Source organism: Cyclopterus lumpus, chromosome 20 (assembly GCF_009769545.1).
Source record: "Cyclopterus lumpus isolate fCycLum1 chromosome 20, fCycLum1.pri, whole genome shotgun sequence".
Classification (NCBI taxonomy): Eukaryota; Metazoa; Chordata; class Actinopteri; order Perciformes; family Cyclopteridae; genus Cyclopterus; species Cyclopterus lumpus.
The window spans coordinates 9,263,098-9,287,080 of record NC_046985.1 but is presented as its reverse complement, the minus strand read 5'-3'; the positions used below and the strand labels follow the sequence as shown (position 1 = coordinate 9,287,080).

General features: G+C 42.4%; 1 protein-coding gene across 2 annotated transcripts in view; it reads left to right on the top strand.

Moving 5' to 3' along the window:
* The window catches only part of arfgef1 (ADP-ribosylation factor guanine nucleotide-exchange factor 1 (brefeldin A-inhibited)), a 45,295-nt gene that overhangs the window by 12,843 nt on the left and 8,469 nt on the right, over window positions 1-23,983 (top strand). Inside the window, exons 2-27 of one of the 2 annotated variants that reach the window (XM_034559713.1) lie at window positions 1,861-1,891; window positions 4,734-4,896; window positions 5,056-5,202; window positions 5,986-6,165; window positions 6,623-6,676; window positions 8,766-9,126; window positions 9,750-9,863; window positions 10,971-11,218; window positions 11,637-11,770; window positions 13,898-14,132; window positions 15,065-15,164; window positions 15,574-15,713; window positions 15,843-15,951; window positions 18,106-18,307; window positions 18,407-18,518; window positions 19,700-19,905; window positions 20,046-20,130; window positions 20,268-20,433; window positions 20,738-20,889; window positions 20,977-21,105; window positions 21,188-21,346; window positions 21,897-22,041; window positions 22,190-22,280; window positions 22,775-22,815; window positions 22,967-23,136; window positions 23,655-23,806. In XM_034559713.1, the coding sequence (XP_034415604.1) occupies window positions 1,861-1,891; window positions 4,734-4,896; window positions 5,056-5,202; window positions 5,986-6,165; window positions 6,623-6,676; window positions 8,766-9,126; window positions 9,750-9,863; window positions 10,971-11,218; window positions 11,637-11,770; window positions 13,898-14,132; window positions 15,065-15,164; window positions 15,574-15,713; window positions 15,843-15,951; window positions 18,106-18,307; window positions 18,407-18,518; window positions 19,700-19,905; window positions 20,046-20,130; window positions 20,268-20,433; window positions 20,738-20,889; window positions 20,977-21,105; window positions 21,188-21,346; window positions 21,897-22,041; window positions 22,190-22,280; window positions 22,775-22,815; window positions 22,967-23,136; window positions 23,655-23,806 (3,826 nt within the window). The remainder of the gene's footprint in view (window positions 1-1,860; window positions 1,892-4,733; window positions 4,897-5,055; window positions 5,203-5,985; window positions 6,166-6,622; window positions 6,677-8,765; window positions 9,127-9,749; window positions 9,864-10,970; window positions 11,219-11,636; window positions 11,771-13,897; window positions 14,133-15,064; window positions 15,165-15,573; window positions 15,714-15,842; window positions 15,952-18,105; window positions 18,308-18,406; window positions 18,519-19,699; window positions 19,906-20,045; window positions 20,131-20,267; window positions 20,434-20,737; window positions 20,890-20,976; window positions 21,106-21,187; window positions 21,347-21,896; window positions 22,042-22,189; window positions 22,281-22,774; window positions 22,816-22,966; window positions 23,137-23,654; window positions 23,807-23,983) is intronic. The other variant, XM_034559714.1, reaches the window with a different exon arrangement.

Sequence of the window (23,983 nt, the reverse complement as noted above, 5' to 3'; positions counted from 1 at the left end):
TAATGAATAAGTCAACAACAATTCTGATAATAAATTAGTAATTGCTCGGGGTAATTTATGAAGTAAATACGCAAAACAAGCTGAAATCTGAAATGTTACAGATTCATCATTGTAAATTAAATACTGCTTGGGTTTTGGCCTATTGGTCAGACAAAACAAGTAATTTGAAGATTCCCAGATGAGTTGATATTAGAAATAGTTTTTGCAGTCGTGGTGATTAAACAAACAATGTATTTGGTGCAGGTCGTATACGTGCACGTTCAGGATGAAAAGAGGTAGTTAGTAGGCACTCTCCCCCATGAGCTACATATTACATACATATATAAACATAATATTATGAGAGTTTTTTCAATAATGTCCTACAATAAAAATCAAAAGACTAAAGGTAATATGAGAAAGCTGTCATCATTCTAACAATTAAATTGGCAGGGCCTGGTATCTCTCATCTGTAAATCTGAGGCTTCATCCACTCGGCCTGAGCCAGAACTTCCATTTATTTCAGATTCAATGCTGCCCATCCAATTACTCAAGAGAATAATCTTAAAATATTAATCAATAATGGAAGTAATTGTTAGTTGCAGCCCAATTCTTAAGTGATTGATTATAATCTCATCTATCAAGGAAAAAACTAAATATTTTGCAACTTCTAAAACATGAGGATGTTTTTTTTTTACTTTTACTGTGCATTTTATAATATTTGAATTTTGGACTATTAGTCTGAGCCATTAAAAAAAGAATCAACAGATTGATTAATTAGTGAATCACCTCATTACAGTCGTTGAAGGAAGTGTGAGGTTTACACCCACACACACACACACACTTGATAATGCCATGAAAAGATGACGGGGTTACATGTGATTGGATTTCATGTTGGCTTTGGATCCACAGGGACTGCATGTATGTAACGCATGTATTGATTTGCGGCTCCAAATCCAAAAGGACTCTTGGCTCTGCTTCTTCTGCGTGTGATGGGTAGTACAGTATAACGTGTTTGAAACCAGCCGTAATTTAATTCCACCGAGTGTTAAATGCTAAATATTCTCGCCAAGTGGATTTCTTTTGAAAGTGCTGTTAGCCTTCAAGCAGTGAAATAATTGGGCTGTCATTATTGCATTACTGGTGTTTTTCCCAACCATCACAGACTGGTGCAATTCATTGAGGACTTTGCCGATTACCACTGTGTTTTAAAAAGCTTCCTCATTGAAGGCCCCCTTTAATGTCTCGTACCAATTGGCCTCTATTTCGAACGCTCCAGCTCTATTTCTGTCTCTCTATCTCACTCGGGCCTCCTTCTGTGTTTTCTGCTCCTCTGTGCCTGCGCTCAGCAAGTTCATACAACCTCTTTCATGCCTGTAGATCTGGGACATAAACAGAAATGTTGGCCCGAGTGAATAATGATTACATTAGCTGCAGCTGAGGAAATGCATTAACCAGGCTCCTTTTATTGGGGCATCAACAAGAACATCACCATGGCAACACGAGGAAACTTAGGCAACATAAAGTGCAAAAAAATTCTAATTTAATACTTTTAAGTCAAGTGTGTGTGAGAACTCGCTCTATTCTTGCAGCTACAGTGCAAAACATGTCAGATATTTGCAGTTATATATACTGTTAGCACAGCGTGTAGCCGAAACCTTGTAGCTGTGAGACACACGCACACGCACACGCAGCGCAGCACAGATTCCTAAAAAAGGTATCTGATCTGATTTTCTAAAAAGCGTCCTTCATAAAGAAGTCTTAATGCTTTGTGCTGTCATGCCTGATATGTGCTCTACATTCAATGGTTTCATAAGCTGAATAAAACACTGCTCGTACTTGACTAATTCAACATCTCTTCTCTTTCTTTTTTTCCTCTTTCAGAGGAAATCAAAGAGGAATCAGAAAAATTAAGGTAAGCAGTTCATTAATTACATCAGTTTTGTGTCTTTCTGCTTGTTCAGTCTGTTGTCAAATTCAAAGCTCAACTGCAGGCCTCTCGGTGCTTTCTCCTGTGTTCAGACTAGTAAAGGGGATTAGGTGTGTGCTCTCTCTCTCTCTCTCTCTCTCTCTCAGCTGCCCCTTGTCTTCTCATTAATGTCTTTCTTTACGAACCCCTGCTTAATGCTGGACTCTTTTTTTTTTAAAGAGTCTGTGTATGTGGTCACATTTAGTGAGCTGCCGAATAACGTGGGATGAAACGTACCATGATCGCCACCTCTCCTCTTCCCCATCCCGTCTCCCTCCTGCCGTTTCATTTTTATTCCCCCCTCCCTCACACACTGGCCCTCCTTCCTCCTTCCTCCTTCCTCATTCACCACACGTTATCTCTCTCCAGCTTTCCCATTCACTCCAAATTAGCAATACCTGGCAGTAACCGACTTCATCCGAATTGTACCCTTCAGGGCTGCTAGATCAAAGACGGATAGATGTAGAAGCTGTGTGCAGCCAGCCACACCCAACGCACACAAAGCCGTTGCTTTTGGACTCATCTCAGGCACTTTACAACTCTCAGCTATGTTTCATGTTCCATAGATACAATAGTCTCGCGGTGCTACTCTGCAATACAAATATGTGTTGTGTGAGCTTACAGTCTGATGCAAATTGTTTCCCTTTGTGTATTTGTTCTGTAGCAAAGTCGCAAACAAGGCCAGATTTAACAAGGACGTGATGGGCAATATCTATCACAGCGTAATTTGATATCACTCCAGAATAATATCATAGATTTGTTTTTAATTCAATTTAGAAACCATTTATATATTAGATAAAATGACCAGATGTCACTGAGCAATATTGTCAGTTTACATACTGTGATATTTAATATAGATATTAATATACAGAGATACAATGATGTGGGAATCACTTCAGGAAATGCATTCAAAATAAACATTAAAGGGAATGTAATTACCAAACATTTGGAATGATTTCCGAAAACAAATACAGTAAAAGATGTAGTTAGACATTTGGGGAAATCGCTTTTCTTCCCAAGAATCGGATGAGATTATTGACAACCCGTAGTTATCAATAGCTTAACTCAAGGACTAGAAAAAGGCAGCTCTGTTATAAGGAAATAAAATACACTTCCCAGCACCTGTAAAGTTCATCTTGTTTGTTTATTCCATGTAAACACTAAAGCGTACCGCAAACACATTTTAGTGTTTTGGGCTCTGCGACTTCCCTTACTGCCACTGTGAGGTTGCCAGGCAACCAGTTGAGACTCCAGGTGGTAATTGATCTCCTCGGCTTACTCCTTTGAAAGAAAGCAAATATGCGTACATCCCAAAATGTTGAATAACTTCTTCAACAGTTCAATGACAACTGAGCAAACTTCCAACTGCTGAAGAAGACGGTGCAACACGCCGCTGTTGAAAGCTGCGGAGCAGGAGAGTGGAGGCGGGGTCATGCTTTTGGTCCCTTTCAAGGTCAAGGATGAACTGACCTGAACCTTTTTTAAAGATGCTCAATATTGCGCTCACCAAATAATAGACAACGTATAATCTCATCACGTTATTGATATTATATTGATTTACAAATCCGTTTTCACTTCTGTGACGAAATAGGTGCTGCTGAGCTTTAAATGAAGCGCCCCACTGTGGCACCGGGGTCTTGGCTGTAGACCTTACCCCGTCTGGCTAAAGCCCGGGTTAATGGCCATATTATGTTTTATAAGCAGGCTAAGTGCGACGTTGGGCTGATTATAAGGGAGAGAGCAGGCCAGCTGACATTAAGCAGGGAGTACAGGAATAAGAGCTCCCTGCAGACACACAGCACCACCCTGAGAGGTGGAGACTGGGTCAGACCACACAGATGAGCCAGCAGAGTGGCTGCCCGTTACAATCACAGCCCCACTTTGATCTGGTTGTCTAAAAGGTTTTGAGATGTAATACAGATTTGCTCTTTTTTTATTGTTTATATATTTGTACAGTAGTTATTCCCTTTTAATCGGCGGTACTCAATGTCTGTTTCCTCTTCTGTTTTCTGATGGCTCTTGTAATATTGCTTTTGTTCACTTCCTTTACGAAGTTCTTATCTCTTGATCTCACTCTAATTCCTCTTTACCGTTTCCTCTTTTGGTTTCTTTTCTTTCTTTTTTTCTCTGCCTGCCCTTTACGAGGCACTTCATCCTGCCTCTCTTCCTCTGTCTCTCTCCATGACTGTGCCCTGCTATACTGGGTGAGGTCGTCCCTTTAAAAGAGCTGAAGTCATCCTTTTTTATTGCCAAGACATAAACAATGCAACCCCTCCTTCTCTATCTGTCTCCCTCCCTCCCTCTTTTTCCCTCTCCCTCCCTCTCTTTCTCTGTTCTTCTCTTATTCCAGCTAGTGCATTCTGGGTGTGGTGGCTGTGCTTGGGGATGCCGTAGACACATGGCTGCTGAGAGCAATGGTCTCTCTGGTCTTAAAAAATACCCCCCAAAAAAGTTGCTGCATCGGTTGATGTAAGACCGGGAGAGGTTTTGTCAGCATGAACACATGGCAAAGCCTGAATAATAAACCTCTGGGATTAGTACCCCTCTTTAAGAGAGACCAAGTGAAGCAGTCAGGCACTACATTGAATTCAGTGTGACAAAGATTTAGTTATTTTGCATTTTCCCAGAGGAACAGGCTGCAAAACATTTAGAGGTTGTTGAAACATGGCAATCTTTGCACTGTGTCAGGTTGATTTATTTTTGTTTTAACCCTGCTTCCTTTCCAGTTGACAGACTGGACTGCGTGATCGCTGTGTTTTCCTCATCTAATGTTCTCTGCATTGTTCAGTCCTAGTCCGCCCGCTGGAGAAGGCAAATCGGGTTCCAGCACTTTACCGCCAATCAAATCAAAGACCAACTTCATTGAAGCCGACAAGTACTTCTTGCCATTTGAGCTGGCATGTCAGTCCAAATGTCCCCGCATCGTCATCACCTCGCTCGACTGTTTACAGGTCAGTGGCAGCACTCCTTGGTCTGCAGATCTCTCAGTGTTTCCTCTCAGATCTCAAGGCTGCCTAAAGCAAGTCCTGTTAAGGGGCCGCAAAAAGAAAGTAGACAGAAAAGCCCAGCAGGTCATATTGTGTGTTTTCGTGCTTCCTTCTGCCTTTTAGAAGCTGATAGCGTACGGCCACCTGACGGGCAGCGCCCCGGACAACACGGCCCCGGGCAAGAAGCTCATCGACCGGATCATCGAGACCATCTGCGCTTGTTTCCAAGGGCCGCAGACGGATGAGGGCGTGCAACTACAGATCATTAAGGTGTGCTGCTGTCCCCATCTGCCGAAACATCACAGTTCACTTTAGCGCGCTTTAATTTAGCATCACAATAATGATTCCCAAAAGCAGATTACTGTTTATTTGTATCACTTTGATGTCATGGCAGTTTTATTGATGTCTAATTACATTCATTCGCAACGTTATGAGTAGCTGCTTTTTAATCAATAAGTCGTTTAAAAAGACTCATTTAGTTGGTGTGTAATTATGTTATAAATGCGATAATTTAATTGGAGATATTTGGAGAGCCTTAAATAGGCAATTAAAGTGTGGAGTGGTGAATTCAGTACTTTGTGGACACCGTACACAATCACCACACCAAGTAAAGACTATTTTCAGTATTTAGCATATGTATGCTTTATATGTTAGTGATTCACACTTGCAGTGTGAACCGGGTCCTGCGCAGGTGAACTATTAGCTGGACTGAGCAAAAGATTCAGGGCTGTTTTTGAACATAACACTGACATGTCAAATGTCCAGAGCTTTTATGGAGTGCAGCACTTAGAGACAAATGATGAGATGTTTAAACTTTCCAAAGGACAGTCAGAAAAAATGTTTTTATGTAAAGTAACAGAAAATGAGTTAGAAATGATCAATTGTGTATTAAAATGTATTCTGCTGTATAGACGGTACCTTTTGCTATAGATTGTTTTTTTAACCTGGCTCGAGTTAACCAATCAAATCTAGTAATTCCTTGTTCAATGCTTTAGCATCTGTACGTTTTTCAACCCGTCTCTGACACCTCATGTCTTCCCTTCTGTCCTCCAGGCTCTGTTGACAGCGGTGACTTCCCAGCACATAGAAATCCACGAGGGTACTGTGCTGCAGGCTGTCCGCACGTGTTACAACATCTACCTGGCCAGCAAGAACCTCATCAACCAGACCACGGCCAAGGCCACGCTCACACAGATGCTCAACGTCATCTTCGCGCGCATGGAGAATCAAGCAGTATGTCCAACCGTCTGTAGAAAGACACACAAAAATGAACGAGTGCAACTCCTCCCTTGAGCCATTGGCTGATGAAGTTTGACAAAAGCCAAATAGTGTTTATTGGATAAAACGCATTGTTCGATTCATTAAAAAAAGAAATCTAGTTGCAATTTAAAGATGCTGCAACAAATTAAACGTATGTAAAACTGGCATGGGGTCATTTCGGATTAATGAGTATACGATATCGGCTAATATAATGAAAGACATATTCTGTGAGAAAGCTTTCTGCTTGATGGTTTACTCGAACCATCGATTCCTGATTTCATTTAAGTCTACTGTTTGCTTTGTGTCCAGAGGGACGTTTTTAGGTGTTACTGTCAGAAAAAAAAAAGCTTGCTCTAATGTCATCTTTTTCTTTTTGAATGACACTTTTCCCCTCCTCACCTGCCTCCCACCCTTCCTTTTGGACACATAGCTTACAAATCACAAGCTATCTTGGTCTCTGGCCTCCAGAAAGCGTGACCGTCAGGTAAAGCGTGCAGGACTGCCGTGACTTGCCTGATCCGAACTCTCAAACTCTTCTCTGTGTATCTGTGTTTGCGCTTTTTTTTCCCCTCATCAATTCATGCACTCATTCGTTCTCTTCCTTTTGCTCCTGCACAGGAGCAGGTATGCTGTGTACTTCTTCCACCATATGCTTGCTGTGGCTTTTTGTGGACTTGCCTACAAATCATCACGCTTTCCTTCCTGCACCAATTTACATTTGAGCTCACACTCACACCCGAGCGTGGTAAACGTTTTATCGCAGGTCGGCTACGCCTGTCTCATTCCTGACAGCTTTTTAGTTTAGTTTTGTTTACCCCAAAAGCCTAATACAGTTCTTTTAGAACAATGAGCGACGGCCATTGAATCAAACACAGGCGGAGAAACATAAAGAAGCAGTCAGTGGGTAGAGACGGAGAGACAATGCAGACTCTGAGGCCTATTATTGCGTTGTGTGTAGTGTTGTGCTGCTGCACAGAGAGATCCCCTCTCTGTTTGTGTGTAGATGTATCCACCTGACTGCAGTTCAGCATGGTATACACACACACACACACACACACACACACACACACACACACACAGTGTTTGTCTGGCTCAATCTCGCACAGACTCAGCCTTCACTATCCGACTGAGGTGGCATTTAAATAATGAGCTTAGTTTGCTTGCGCCTGTCTCCTCCAGCTTTAGGTGTGTTGTCTGGCCTTGTTACCGTTCCTCATTTTCAATACTAATTGTTTCATTTAGAATGTGTGTCATTGAATTGAGTTGCTTACGTTTTAGATGTGACAATAGCAGCAGTCTCATTTAATTAGCATTGAACACCTTCTGGAAGTGTGGTTTTGAAAACGAGACACACAGGGCTTTAATACAAATAAGTTTGTGTATAAAGTAGTTGTGAAATGCAGTTGTTGGTATGCTTTGTTTAAGAAACATAACGCTCTGTACAAGTTAGATTGTATAACTGTGACTTGTGGCTAGAAAGGGTGATGAGTACTGACACCCCCAGTGTCTCTGCACATTTATACTGTTAGTTATTAATTGAAAAGCCAGTCTGCTGCAAATGGAAGGATCACCATCTATATCCCCTGCTTTGTCAATGTGTCACACTGTTTATATTTTCATCTGTAACCCATACCAAGTTATTGTGCTTTTTCATCTTCGAGTTACCCAAGTCTATAATTCGTTTTGTTTTTTATTTCTACGCCTAACAATTCTACAAAGGCACTTGGATTGAAAATGCACCGTGGGCTGTTTTTGATTGAGCTTGGCTGAGAGAACTTCCACTGCTTGTAATTGTTTTGCGCTCTTTTCTTTTTTGTTGGAATTTGTATCGGTGTTTAACTGTGCACATAAGTACTTCTTCCCCTCTGAGATCAGCAGTTGTGATACCAAACTTTTGCCTCTGCCGTGACGCAATTGATTATCTATAATAACACAGTATTCACTCACGTCACGTATTGTTGCCACAACCGTGTGCAATTGTGCTGTGGCCCACTTTTAGCTCATGACCTACCCAGCTAAAGCATAGCAACACTTTCCAAGACTTATGAGAAGCAGTGATACATGTGAGGCATGACGCATCGGCCAGGACATGGCTGTATGAGCCCTTTCCATCCGAAACACCTTCCGCCACCAGCTGACTAAAACAGCCCCAGTTCACACCAGCCAGCATGAATCGATTCCACAAAGTTTGTCTCATTGCTGTTTTAGTAGCATGTCCAACTTCTTCTCAGTGAATGCGTTTTCATATACATTTCCAAGAACACACATCTAATGTATGCTCACACACTGTAGATGTTAGAAAATAATATGAGAAGTGTTGTCTTTGCTCTCTGTTTTGACAAGTGTTGTGGCTTTGGGTTCAATGAGCCCTCAGGGAATCTAAACTGGTAATTGCTGTTATGAGTTTGTTTACATATTCTTAACCTGTCTTTTTCTGTGCGTGTCTGTGTGTCTGTGTGTGTGTGTGTGTGTGTGTGTGTGTGTGTGTGTGTGTGTGTGTGTGTGTGTGTGTGTGTGTGTGTGTGTGTGTGTGTGTGTGTGTGTGTGTGTGTGTGTGTGTTCGCCCCTCACAGCTACAGGAAGCAAAGCAGCTGGAGAGAGAGCGGCACCGGCAGCACACTGAGCCAGACTCCCCCCAGCTCCAGGCTCACATCCACCCACCGGCCAAGGGTCTGTCCCAGGAGGCCAACGGGGCCGTCACCCCTCCAACCCCGAGCATCACCATCCCATCCATCCCATCCACTCCGTCCACCCCCTCGACACCCGCCCCGGAGGGCAGGTCTGTGTCTGGGGAGCAGGACGGGCAGAGGGAGCAAGAGGAGCAGGGAGAGCAGGGCCCCCCCTACGAGAGCCCAGATCCAGAAAATGGTTCAGATTTCTGCGTGGCTGAGAATGAACAGACTGAGGCAGATCAAGCCACAGCAGCAGCACAGAGTAAGACAAGGAATTGTTTTATTGTCCTATATTCTTATAAACTCTATCATGGTTTTTTTCTTCTATCTACCATAAAAGACAAAATTATTATAACAGTTGATTTGCAATTTGGAATTTACCCTCCACATGTTACATTATGTTCTTCCCCAATATAAGGTTTTAACAAGTAAAGAAATGGAAATATTCCAAAGACACAAATGCTATATACAAACAATTGATACAGCCAGAGAACATTTATTAAACATTTCATATCTCCTGAGCTTTATCTACATTCGGTGCTGGTTGTGTTTGGTGATTAAAAAAAACCTCTGAATGTGCTCAATGAAAGCCTCACTGTTGACATTCTGTGCAATTTCATTAAAAGAAAAGAAAGCCTCCAGAACCAATGTTTACTTATGCCAACATTTGATACCACATTCAGAGCTACAATGGCCCATTGATTCACTGAGAGAGCTGGTGTAGAATATGAAGAGCAAGGATTAAAAATAGTCTATCAATGACATTGTAGCTTTATGGATGCTGGCCCAGAATGCACTATGCTTATAGCGTAACGGATGAGTTGACGGCCCTCTGTGCCTTTGTCAACAATAAGGGTGTTTTGTGTGTGTGTGTGTGCTGTTTAGATGCAGCAGCCCAGCAGCATCCAGTCGAGGAGGAGGAGACGCCAAACTACGAAGAAAAAGCCCATGAAATTGTGCAGAGTATTTTGCAGGAGGTGGTCAATACTGTTGTAGGAGGTGAGATGTATTCTGTATGCAGTACAACATTTTTTTTTTTTTTGTATTGTTATTCTCTGAGGGTGTCCTAAACTGTTTTTATTTCGAAGCACATTGGGGTTACTAATGTTGTATAAATCACTCAACTATTTCTGAAGGAAATAAAAGCACACGGACAATAGAAGGGATTATTCGTCCAACCCACCGTAGTTAATCTGTCAAGTGGGTGTAGTTGTCATGGTGCATCAGCAGCAGTTCAATGAAAAGCCACAACTGCCCTCTTTGTTCAGGGGAGCTCCTGTGAGCCTTTTTCAGCGTGCTCACCCATTGTGTGCTATTTAATAGAGGTGAATTTGTGAATGTGCACTTCCCCACTAAATACCTGTGCAAATGTGCACTGTTTTTTGTCAGTTGGATATTTTTTCCATGCAAAACTGACCCTTGCTAATTTATCCAGCAGAATGCTCTTTGTAATCAGTAAATGGATGACTCAAGGTGACGCCTCAGGTGACAAGCGGGATGTGCTTTCAGGCTGGTGCCCCTGTTTGAGAGATAACAAGCTCCTCTCGGTACAAAATGTGTCTGAAAGGAGATGCAAAAGTCTCTTCACGAAGCTGAGGAAAACTGGGAAGCTACGCTATAATTTGTGGTCATGTCAAGCTCCCTGAAGACAAAAAGATGGCAAAGCACTCTGTCTTTGTGTGCAAAAGTGTACAATCTTTTTTCTATTGCAGCAAAAAAAAAAAAAAAAAGAATTTAATTCATACACAGAAAAGAATAGTGCTTCGGCTTTCTATTTGTCAAATACACTTCCTTAAGCTACAATTTGACAAACAGGCTTTAATGGTCGGGAGCAACAGAGAGCAGAAATGCACTCTTGTCCTGAAAGTTCTCTTCGATGCTAGTCAACATGCTGTTTACAAATGTGCTGTTGTCATTTTCTCTCTTTGTACTCGGCCAGAACAACATGGCTAACCAGATTATTATTATTATTATTATTATTGTTAATGCTGCCTTGTCGGTTATGAAACATGCAGTCCTGATTCCTGCTGAAGGATGTTTCAAGGTATTTAGGATAGAGCTCAAGGTGTCACCCCTGTCCAACTCCTCCCTGCTCTGTCATCACAGGACACTGCTTGGACCCCACAAACCTTTGCTCTGACACCAAGGAGTCTGGGGGCGATGGCGAGCCGGCGGAGTCGGACACGGCTGAAGCGGTGACAGAGGGCACCCAGAGCTCCCTGGAGGACGAGGGCACCCTGGGTAGCGACAGCGAGCACGTCCACGCCAACGGCATCCCCGGCACGCCTATTTCTGCCAGCTTCACCCCCTCGCTGCCTGATGACAGGTTGTCTCTCTCGTCCAATGACACTCAGGTGAAGGACGAACCAGAGTTATTACATTATGAGTCAAAGTAGAATCTACTCGTTAAAAATTACACTGCAGATCCTTTTTGAAACTATTTTGTTTATGATGTGACATTTTGTCCCTGCTGAATAGCTGTACTGTCAGAGGGAAATAAACTTCTTGATTTAATCAAAAGACAAAATAATTAAAAAGATCCGGTTTCTTTTATTAAGATGATAATGTGTTATCTGATTTAATTGCCCTTCTTTTCAGCTGTATAAGAAGTCTCCAAACATGACTGATGGCACTCCTCAGTAATCAACGTTAAACAAATCTAATAGACCTGGAGGCTTTTATTCACACACTTCTAATGCTTTGTAGGCTGAGATTCGGTGAAAGAAGATGTTCCTCACTGCACACTGGTTTTCTGTTTTTGTTCCTCTGTAGGAGTCTGGAGCAGCGCCGGGACAGCCGCCAGGTGCAAAATTCTCCCACATCCTCCAGAAAGACGCCTTTCTTGTCTTTCGCTCACTCTGCAAGCTGTCAATGAAACCGCTGTCCGACGGACCACCTGATCCCAAGTAAGAATCCATTACATGTAGTGTGCAACAAAGGGATTACAGTATTATTTGCCAAATGAAATAATCACTGTGTACAAAAAGTGAAGAGGTGGACTAATTATTATAAGAAGGTATAGAAAGAAGTAGGCTGTAGTCTGTCACAAACATTGTTCTTTGTCATCTAAGTATTTTCAAGTTTTTGCTCCTAAATAAACCAATAGTTGGTCATGTTCTACTCTCTGTTTGTAAATGGCCGATGAATTTTGAGATTACTATTGCGTTCGACAGTTATTCGAGCCCTTGTGAACCACGCCCTGTATTCCCTTAGTTCTTATTCAGTGTTGGGTATAACATATACATATAAAGCCATGATTCATGATTTAAGATGCTCCAGTGACTCCTGTCCTGTAGTGGTGATGAAAGAGACAATGAGGCATCACTCAGATTTTTCTGAATCACTTCCTGGTTTCATGAATCCCCTCTTGAACTGTTTCCCTTTTTCAAAGCACAACAAAAGGGGGGAAATAATCTGCCATCGTTCAATATTACTTCTGACCTTGCTCTGGTTTGCCAAAATCGAGGCATCCGATATGCTCGTCCTGATAGCTTTTTGAAACCGGATTTCCTGCATCTGGTTTCTGTATATAACTCAATTCACGGTGACCGTGAGGCGAATTTGTTTACTTTTTTATTTATCTAATCTTTTCAAATCTTCAATCGCGTTGGAAAATGAATGCGGTGGAAATGCAAGATAGCTGTGTGTGTGTGTGTCTGAGGAAGGCCACGTCAATTTCCTCAGCACTGATGCGCCACGTCCCTGCCAGACAGAAACCTTTTACTCTTCTAACCAGGCTGCACAGCCTGATGTCTTACTCTCTGCCTGATATTTCACTCTCGGCCTCACACGAACACACACACAGCAGCTCACAGGCAACCATGTTTTATTTTTTTATTGTGTTATTTTTTAAATGCATTATTATGTGCCTCTCTTTTCTATATTAGTTCAGTTGCTCAAAAAGTGTAGATGTTACACATGTATTGAATATCGATACACCCTCATGAAAGGGGCCACATCAGACTTTACATTTTATAAATGTAAATTATATACATATGTTGCGTCACTTTTTACTGTTCAGGACATTACAACTAATATGTTTTCTCTTTTAATTGACTAGAAAAATGCATCCGTGTGCTTTGGTAGAAGTGCCCCCCCCCTTTAGAGGAAAAAGAAAAGCACTTGCAGAAGCAAGAGAGACACATTTGTGTTGTGCCACATAAATCCTACTTTGTCTGCTTGCCAGAGATGGAAGACATTGCAGAGGCAGCCAATCTCGGCATATAAAGTAGCTGAAAGTATGTTTTTTGAGCTCCAGTTTTTCTGTCCTGCTGCTGCAGAAAAAAACGTTCAGACGAGCTGGAGCTGTACACGCAGAGGAGCTTTGATTTAGTTGCCCTTGCATTTCTTTGATGGCTGTTGGAGATTCTAACTCTGAGATAGAGAAATAATGTATGATGTGGTCTCGGTGTGCATTACGCCGCTGTTCCTTTGAGCTGTAACTTTTCTTAAAGGACAGATAATTTGCCTGTAAGTACTTTGTTTTAGTGAGACTCCTTTTTGTTTTTCTTGCTGAATGTATTCTGTGTCTGAAATGTTTATACTCATCCGACTAGACAATGTGTTCTCATTGCTTTAAGCAGATCCTTTAAATTGTATGCAGGTTATTTCCCACTGGGCTCAGGTTACATCCACACTACTATGTTTTCGTTTAAAACCGGGGTTTTAAAACGGAATTGATCTCCGTGAGCGTTTCCGCGACTTTGCTTTGTTACAGATAATTGTAGTAGTCTTTAATAATAAAAGTTAGATGCTTAAGATCAATAGAGTACCCGCATTAATATGCACAAAAATACACACATTAAGTCTTAAAATCTCATTGCGTTTTGATTTAATCAATGTATTATAATGTCCTTCCTTGTGGAAACATTCAGACTGACCTCATGATAATACCATTACTTTCTGATATTTATATTCTCCTGACACAAAGAGTCACAATAATTTGACTGACAAAGCTGTCTTTTACATCCATGGATACAGCGCTTGAACCTCCTCTTCCCCCTCCCCCCTCCCCCCTCCCACCACCACCTCAGGTCCCATGAGCTGCGATCGAAGGTCTTGTCCCTCCAGCTGCTCCTGTCCATCCTGCAGAACGCCGGGCCCATCTTCAAGACTAACGAGATGTTCATCAACGCCATCAAGCAGTACCTGTGCGTTGCCCTGTCCAAGAATGGCGTCTCCTCCGTGCCAGAGGTCTTTGAGCTCTCACTCTCCATTTTCCTCACTCTGCTCTCCCACTTCAAGACGCACCTCAAGATGCAAATCGAGGTAACATATTCGCAAACGTGTGTTTTGTGTTCATTAAGAAAGATTCTGGTTTTGTTGACAGTTTCTCAGACTGAAAGTGTAAAGGTAATGACAGAGATACGGGGAGCAGTTTCCGAATAGACGATAAGACGTCAACGTCCTGCTTTTCAGGCTTAACACCGGAGCTTTTTTGTACTTCTAACCTTCTGCAGACTATAGCTCTGCACTGTCTGCAGCTATTTCACAGTAATCAGACATCTTCAACTGAAAGCTTTTAACGTGACACTACAAAGGCCGTCCACACTACCAAAACAACACACTGGCTTTCTGACAGCTGTTACCTGCTGCTGTCATTTCTTCACAGTGTGCTCTCCGTGTGTTCCCCAGCTGTATTTTGATTCACACATGCAGTGAAAACCTGATGATCCCCGTTGGCTTATTACAGTCGCTGTATTTATACATCCACCCACCACTTCTTGATGGGATGCATACGTTTCACACCTTTTCTGGCAGCTGACAGTCCTTCTGGGTAATGAATGACTTAAGTGCAAACGTATTCAACACAGCAGATTACAGTTACAAAAGCAGTACTGTAAAATTGTTCATTTGAATCAGTGTTTTACCTCTGTGTACTGTTTTAAAAAATCTTTTCAGAGTCTTTCCCTGTTTAAGAACACCACATACACAACAGTATGATACTATGAGTCTTTTTCAATGCAGCTGACACCAATGATGTATGGAGTCTGTGGTTTATCACAGAGTACTGTAACATTCTTGCACCTCAGTGGAATTGAGAGTTGCACTATGACCTCCGTTCTGCTGCCCACAGTTTATTGTGCTAACGCATGACCACCTGCTTTATTTTCTTTGTCTACTGGAGTGGGTCGTGTGGGCTCCCACAGAGTAGTGTGTGTTATGTTGGCTGTGCATTGATTGTTTTTGCCTCTCCGCAGGTGTTCTTCAAGGAGATTTTCCTGTACATTCTTGAGACGTCCACAAGCTCCTACGACCACAAGTGGATGGTTATACAAACCCTCACAAGAATATGTGCAGGTTTGTGTCTCTGTTTTCATTCAGATTTGGCTTCCTATGTCACATTTAGGCTCATTATATTACACCCTCCACCCATCTGAGTATCTCTGTACACGGCTTGAGATCTTTGCAAAGGTGCACCATATTTTAACACAAGCCAATCAGAGCAGACTGGGATTGTATTTTTAGGAGGGAGGTCTTAAAGAGACAGGAGCTAAAACAGAGCGTTTCAGACAGACGGTATGATACAAATAATGTGTTTTTTCAACATTAACACATGTAGACATGTTCTAGTAGAAACCCCGGACACCAGTATGAACCTGATAATGAACATTATATGTCTCCTTTAATTGAATGAGTATAACCTAAAATGCTTACAGTCTATATTTGTTTCATATTCTCACTGATAAACTCCATCTGTCTCTCTCAGATGCCCAGAGTGTGGTGGACATCTACGTGAACTATGACTGTGACTTAAATGCTGCTAACATATTTGAGCGGTTGGTCAATGACCTCTCAAAAATAGCACAGGGTCGCGGAGGCCATGAGCTTGGCACAACTACCCTACAGGTGCTATTTTTTTCTCATCTTCTTTAAAATGTTTTTGCTTCATTCGTTATCATTTCTATACAGGTTCAATGTGTTTTTTTTACAGTTGTTTATAATACTGTAATTTATTTTTGTTTCCCTTTTTTATAGGAGCTGACCCTAAGAAAGAAAGGCCTTGAATGTCTAGTGTCCATCCTGAAATGTATGGTCGAATGGAGTAAAGACCAATACGTCAACCCCAACTCCCAGACCAGCCTTGGTAAGAGATGCTGAACATGAATGTCATTTATTAAGGCAGCTGTCAAACACAATTGGGTTCATTCTGATTCTACACACTGATTACTATTTAGTCTTTAGATTCATGTTTGTATTTTAGTCTTGGTCAGTATAAGAGAATCAAACACACATCGGTATTATTAATGCTAAACTATCGATCCCATCACTAATATTGAAGGATGAATGGGGCCGTGTTTAGTCATTCTTGAAGAGGGTTTATATCGCTTTGTTCCATGTTATTTTATCAAGACGTGGTTTGAATGTATGTCCACAGTTTAAACACAGAGGATACATGCTGGAATTGTTTTTGTGCCTGCAATATTATACTTTGTTGGCTTTGCCCATAAAAACCCAGACTGTTATTATTCCTCAATAGTCTGTGGAGAATTGAGTTGTGGAGCGTGTGTGTCGAAGATGAGACTGACAAGGTTATAGCTGGACTCCCAATGAGCAACCCGTGTTTTGGCAGCAGTTCATCGTTGAGGTTAACTGGGGTTAGCGATAAAGCTCACATCCATCAGCTGGCCTGCAATCAGTTGTAGGGTTGACAGTTGGCATTCATCAGGGAATCTCTTGCTCTGAGGAGGAAAGCGAGTATTCATCAGCTCGGCTCCAGCCAGAGGAGGCTGTGAGATAATGCCCACAGGCCATCTCGGACTGGCTAATCCAGAAGGTTTTCTCGGACTGGCTAATCCAGAAGGTTTAGTGGAGAACAGAGCGGTACCTGAAGCCATGCCGTTCTGAATCGCCCGTCTCACAGTATATCCTGAGTGTGAGACTGGCCTCTGGGTCTTCTGCGCACCGAAGGGTTTCTGTTGCCTTCCACAGAAAGAGCTCAAACCAAGGTGCAAGTGCAATTTTGTGAAAGGGCTGGAAAAGATATCCCACAAGCCCCCGGACCTATCCACAGGCCAGCAATGGGCTAAACTGTAATGGCTAACCAGCAGATTTGTGTTCACTCGCAGGGATGTTTTCACCAAAACCTTTGTCATTAGTGATCGAATGCAACAGGAGCTCATGGGTCATGATTTTCACTTTTAATGTTGAATTGCTCCCGCTGGCAGTTCAGAATTTCAGACGAAGATTGCTCATATAGTCCGACTGCAATATTAATTGTAATTACAATACATTGAATTGTGTGATGCATTCCAGCGCTCTGTGTGACTCTTTCAATCGTCCCTTGTGCCATTTTCTCCCTCTTTTGTATGTCTTCAAAGCAAGAGCAGGTAACAGCAGAAGAGTACAGAGTTTTTGCTAGAGCGTGTTGCTGTGATAGGAATCGTTCGTTTTAAACCCGTCGTGTCTGTAGCTTGAGATGATTTTTGTCCCAGTCTCACCTTCTATAACCTGTGTTGTTTGTTGGGTTTCCTGTTACCCACTTACACCAAATAGATTGTAACCAAAACCATGTACGTATTCATTAAATTGATGGTAGAAACACTTCTGAACTCATGGGTAAAAATGTTGCTTGTTAATCCGAGGAATATGTTCTGAAGTCTTTCCTCAGTTAATGTGGCCCTTCTTTCTGTATTCCTCCACCTTTTTCACTCTACACTGTAAGCCTAGAGATGGGGAGGACACTTCCAGCTCACGTTACTGTGACACTGTCCTGAATGTTTTAAAGAGTTTCCGATCGGTAATCAGATACCTGGTCCTGACACTGGGTTACAGGCTGGACCCGCTCCAACTCCAGCAAGTCGCATTTCTTGCTGGCTTAAAAAAATACAAAGCACTTCTCTTGGCCTCTAAATTCTGACTGCTTCCTCGTTGGCTGACTGGAGCTTTTCAGATAACCCACCTTTTGATAAAATCCTCCCCTCATACCGTGCCTTGCACTTGCTCTGTGTGAATAAGTGTGTTGTCTTGGCTCGGCTGTGGTCTTGGGTGCATGTGAGTAACACCAGTGTGCATAACCTCCCTGCCAACAACAATCACCTAGAAGGCCTCAGGGTCATTGTGTTCTCTGTGTTGCAGTTCCTCCTGAATTACAGAAGTATGTCCCATAGTACTAGCATTAAGTTAGCTCATTGTTTTTCAGAGGCGTTGCCTCTTACAGTAACAATAGAAATACTTGGTTTATTTCCACTCATCTATCATCGCCTCTTGGTTATCTTATCTTGTGTCTTTTGCTCTTCAGGCCAAGAGAAACCATCTGAACAGGAGAGCACAGAGACCAAGGCCCCGGAGACCATAAACCGCTATGGGAGCATTAACTCTCTGGACTCCACGGCCTCGTCTGGCATCGGTAGCTACAGCACCCAGATGTCAGGTACTGACAACCCCGAGCAGTTTGAGGTCCTCAAACAGCAAAAGGAGATCATTGAGCAAGGCATTGACCTGTAAGTTCAACTACGCACTAGATTCTTGCATTTGATCATGTTGTTTCTGTGGTTCTGTATTGGCTACAGTTTGCTTTTTGTCTTTTGGATTCTACACAGGTTCAACAAGAAACCAAAGAGAGGAATCCAGTACCTCCAAGAGCAAGGCATGCTGGGTACAACCCCAGAGGATCTTGCTCAGTTCCTGCACCAGGAAGAGAGGCTTGATTCGGTAACAAGTTACCCCGAAGCCAGAAGTGCAGACCACAATATTAGCTCAATCATAATCATAAGGATGCATGATTTTATATTTATATATATATATATATATATATAAATATATATATATATAACTTATCTCAGTGCGGTGTACTTATTATAAAATGATTCCATATTCTTGGAGAAAAAACAATTTGATCACAATAATTACAATCAACAAGACAAGATGTTTGAGGTGCAGATGTTTCATTCTACCCCAAAAAACATGTGTTGTATTTATCAAAGAGAAGACTGATTTAAAACAGATGGAGGGGGGAAAACTGGTTTGGGTTTTGAACGTGACATTCAAAAGTCATTACAGGCTCAGTTGCATTCTTGTTATCGTGTTAGCGTTACTGAATTTATGTCAGTATTCAAGTGAAACATCATTCGTATCAATGTCTTGTCCAGCCTCCACCTTTGTGCCGATTTGAGGGCTTTTGTCTCAGATCTAAGAAATATGTCTGGTAACAGGCAAATGGAGGCAACGGTCTTGAAGTACTTGCCCGAATTCACAAATCAACAGCGGATTTAACGACAGCATCTTTGTTGGGTTTGTTTGGGGAGGAAAATAAGCATCCACCAGCTGTGTGGCAGCAAAACGCTTGGCAAATAAACAACTGGCCAGTTGAGCTCAACAAACTATGTACTCGCCAGCCAAACCACACACAAGCCACGCAATAATCTAGAGCCTGTCGACCAGCAGCGTAAACGTTAACTCTAATGAGGAGCACACTGGCTTTGATTGGACGGCCTCGAGGGTGTCAGTGTGCAGCGATAATCAGCATTAAAGAGCGTTCGTAACATCTGGTCAGAAACAAGGGCCCTCGGATGCAGTCGTACCACAGCAGTGGCAAACTGAGTGGATAACCATGAATGCTAACAAGTATTTATCTAATCCACGCTGAAGTGGTGAAAATGGCAGAGAAATAAGTTTCTCTTTTACTCTGAACATGTTCTTTGTCTGCTTTTCCCTCTTATAAGAGAAATGGTAGTTCAAAAGCAACTTATTGCAATACAAGGCTCCAGCTCTCAGGCGGTTCAAACCAAACGGCACATGTTTTTGGTTTTCATCACAGGCCTTTCTGTTCTGATTTGTATGTTAGATTGCAGTATGTTCAAATAAGACTGACCTCTTCACTTTTGCTCTCCTAGACTCAAGTGGGAGAATTCCTCGGAGATAATGATCGTTTCAATAAAGAGGTGATGTACGCCTACGTGGACCAAATGGACTTCCAAGGCAAAGACTTTGTTTCTGCACTGAGGACTTTCCTGGAGGGCTTTCGGCTCCCCGGAGAGGCCCAGAAGATCGACCGGCTCATGGAGAAATTTGCAGCAAGATATCTTGAATGCAATCAGGGGTGGGTTTACATCTCTGGCTGGAAAATCCAGATTGTGGGAATAGCTGAATTTGATTCAACATTCCCCCATACAAGATGCTGCTATTAATATGCTTTTAATATGTCTGTTCCCTGCCCTCCTCTTGCCGTCAATTCTCCAGACAAACCCTCTTTGCCAGTGCTGATACGGCATACGTCCTTGCCTACTCGATCATTATGTTGACAACAGACCTTCACAGTCCACAGGTAAGCACTCCACCTCAGTGAGGGGGCAGCCTTTGGGAATGTCTCCTGACTGCAGTCGTTCCCTCAGTTATCGGTGCATAAATCACCGGGATTGCATGAGCAGCTCTTGATCCATGTCCTTGTTCTCGTCTACAAAGGTGAAGAATAAAATGACAAAAGAGCAATACATCAAGATGAACCGCGGCATCAACGACAGCAAAGATCTACCCGAGGAATATCTCTCGGCCATTTACGACGAGATTGCTGGAAAAAAGATTGCCATGAAGGAGACGAAAGAGATCACCATGAAATCCAACAAGCAGAGTGAGTCTCGCAGCTTTGGGGTGTCTCAAAGATGTAATAAATGTTAAGACTCCATTTATTATCTCCAGCTGTTTACCTATGTCTTTGTTGCCATAATGTTTTTAAATTAGACACAAGGACAAATAGATTACATCAAATTCAAATCGGCATGAAGAGGCCGATTGTTGGCTTTTGTCTCTTGATAGTTCAGCCTCCTAGCCTGTTGGATGCAAAGCTGCAGTGTTTGCATTGCTGAAAATGTTTGGTTGCTTTAGAAAGCTATGCGTGTGTGTGTGATTGTGTGTATTTGTGTGTTCTTGCTCAGGTGTGGCCAGCGAGAAGCAAAGGCGTCTGCTGTACAACGTGGAGATGGAGCAAATGGCCAAGACGGCCAAGGCTCTGATGGAGGCCGTCAGCCACGTCCAAGCACCCTTCACCAGCGCCACACATCTGGAGCACGTCAGGCCCATGTTCAAGGTAGTAGACATGAACACACAAACACACACACACCTATGAGGCTAACACATTTCACACGCTAAACCTCACGCTTCTGTTGTTCCTTAGTTGGCATGGACACCCTTCCTGGCAGCCTTCAGCGTGGGTCTCCAGGACTGCGATGACACGGAGGTGGCTTCCCTGTGTCTGGAGGGCATCCGCTGTGCCATCAGGATAGCATGCATCTTCTGCATACAGGTACCGCAGTCTCAACTGAAGGATTACTGACTGTCTCGTACCTTGTAGTATTCTGACACACTGCCTTCTCACTTTGTCTCAGTTGGAGAGGGATGCCTATGTGCAGGCCTTGGCGAGGTTCACCCTGCTGACAGCCAGTTCTGGCATCTCAGAAATGAAGCAGAAGAACATTGACACCATCAAGACCCTCATCACTGTGGCCCACACTGATGGCAACTACCTGGGCAACTCTTGGCACGAGGTTTGCTCCTCTTGTCTCACTTTTACTCGCTTTATTTCCTCATAAAATTCTTTAAACTATCTCACCTCAGCGTATCCCTCATATCTTCCTTTCACGATTCAAGCAGTAAACCATAATAGGGCTTAATCTTAATCGGATACATTGCCTCTGCAAGAGATAGTTGTTGCTATACACAACATGAATAAACTAACATCGCCACATGTGGATTATTACTCTAAAAAGGTCTAAACCTCGTATCAAAAACTAAATTCAGTAACATTTTAGGAAATGCATTTTATTGTATTTAACATCTGTTGCTTAAGCAGAACAGGTTTTTAAATGTCAGCTATATAAAAGATTCTGATGTATCTACATAATGAATTTTATATAATAGATGCTGAACCTCCCAAAATTACTGATTTGAATCTGAATGATAATGGTAGTGCATTGCTTTTTCATTTAATAATGATGCAGTAATAGCTGTTTGTTTGTTGTGTTTTGGGGTATTTTACAGCAACCAGTTTGAGCTTGCCATTGGATCTTTCCCGACATCTCAATTTTCCTTTTTCAGATCATGAAGTGCATCAGTCAGCTGGAGCTGGCTCAGCTAATCGGTACAGGAGTGAAGACACGCTACATCTCAGGCACGGTGCGGGGCAAAGAGGGCTTCATTACAAGTACGAAGGAGCAGAGCAACGACGAGTACCTGGGTCTAGGTCAGCACCAACTCAGACATATTGTAGAGCCAGTGTCAAAGCCGTGACCTGTTGAGTTTGTTTTCCAGTTGAGCTGAAGTGTTAGTAAATCGGTAAAAGCTATACTCAATTGTTGACTGTAAAACAAGCTTTGTTCTCTGCCCTGTAGTTGGAGGGACGGTGGACCGTAAACAGATTGCCAGCATTCAGGTGTCCATCGGAGAGACCAGCTCTCAGAGTGTGGTGGTGGCTGTGGACAGGTACTGAACAACTATCAGAAAAACTCTTTGTTTTCATTTAAGATACAAAATACTGTATTATTGCCCCAACACGGTGTTGGTTGTTTTTGTTTTGGTAGAGCATGGTAACTCAGTTCAAGTGTAAAGAAAGAGAGGAAACAAGCCAACTGACTCCATAACCCAGTACAGCAATGCACACAGAAAGGAAACGCATGCATTTGAAAATATTGACAGTGAAAATTAATGAATTGAACAGTTTGGTTTCCCAGCATTCCAAGTAGCCCAACAATTGATTACGTTGGTCATAGTTTCTAGTGCAATCTATGGCAGTAGAGACTACCTTTTATCAGTGAAACACAAGTTTCGAAACACATTGAAAGGCAGTTAATCTTAGGCAGTTAGGCAGTAAGAGGAGGCTGTTTGTTATGTGTCCCCTTATGTTTCTTGACAGAAATGCTAATATTGCAATGCAATGTGTTTGTAAATAATAATTGTATCATATTTCTCCGCTTTAGGATATTCACCGGTTCTACCAGACTGGATGGTAACGCAATAGGTGAGTCTAGTGGATCCAGCCCCCATACTGTTATTCCTATTGCTCTAAGGACAGGTGCATTCTAGCTGTTGTTTTGATTGTTGTGCATGAACAAAGCCGTACAAAGCACCCTTTCCTTGCTCTTTGCCAACATCTTCTATCTATTCATCAGTTGATTTTGTGCGCTGGCTGTGTGCTGTGTCCATGGATGAGCTGGCCTCGCCCACACACCCACGTATGTTCAGCCTGCAAAAAATAGTCGAGATCTCCTACTACAACATGGGCCGCATCAGGCTGCAGTGGTCCAGGATCTGGGAGGTTATCGGAGACCATTTTAACAAGGTGGGTGAGGATTGGTTACAGAGGCACATTTTTAAGACATGGATACAGTATAGTTCTGTTGTATGGAAATAAACAGAAAAATAGTGTTATTGATCATCTACATGGCCCAAAATCAAGAGGATAAACTTCCTCAGTTGGGAAGTAAGCTGCAAAGGCATGTTTACTTTCTCTTCCAACCTCCTGTTTTACGAAAGGCTGATTTCAGTCACTGATAAACACACATTGTTGCATAAAAAGCGTTCTTGTGGTTTGTTATTCAAGGACACATCTCTCATTGAGGCTCTGCTTTTCACTGAGTAGCTGCAAAATGGGTTTAGAGTGTGTACAATCCAACACTCTACATGGTCATTCATCATGTTGGATAGTGGATTTTAAGAAGAAAACATGTCCTGTTGGAGGGTGAACTTTTTATTTTTATTTTATTTAGTCTGACTGAACACATCAAGGAAATGGTGACAAATATTACATTTTTAAAAATACAGGGGGATCTTGCTAAAATATGCTTTATCTCTGTGCAGGTTGGCTGTAATTCCAATGAAGACGTGGCGATTTTTGCCGTGGACTCTCTCAGGCAGCTGTCCATGAAGTTTCTGGAGAAGGGAGAGCTGGCTAACTTCAGATTCCAGAAAGACTTCCTGAGGCCTTTTGAACATATCATGAAAAAGAACAGGTAAAGTAGTGCACTTATCTGTGACTTGAGTGCTGATGTTGCTGCTTTCATCTAAGTCTGTAGTGCCGGTGCAAACACAAAGCCTGTACTGGGGCTTTGAGTTGTTACTGTTTCTCACATGGCTGCAGACTCCCACTCCTCCCCTCCACCTCTGTGGCAGCTCTCTGCTCTCTTTCT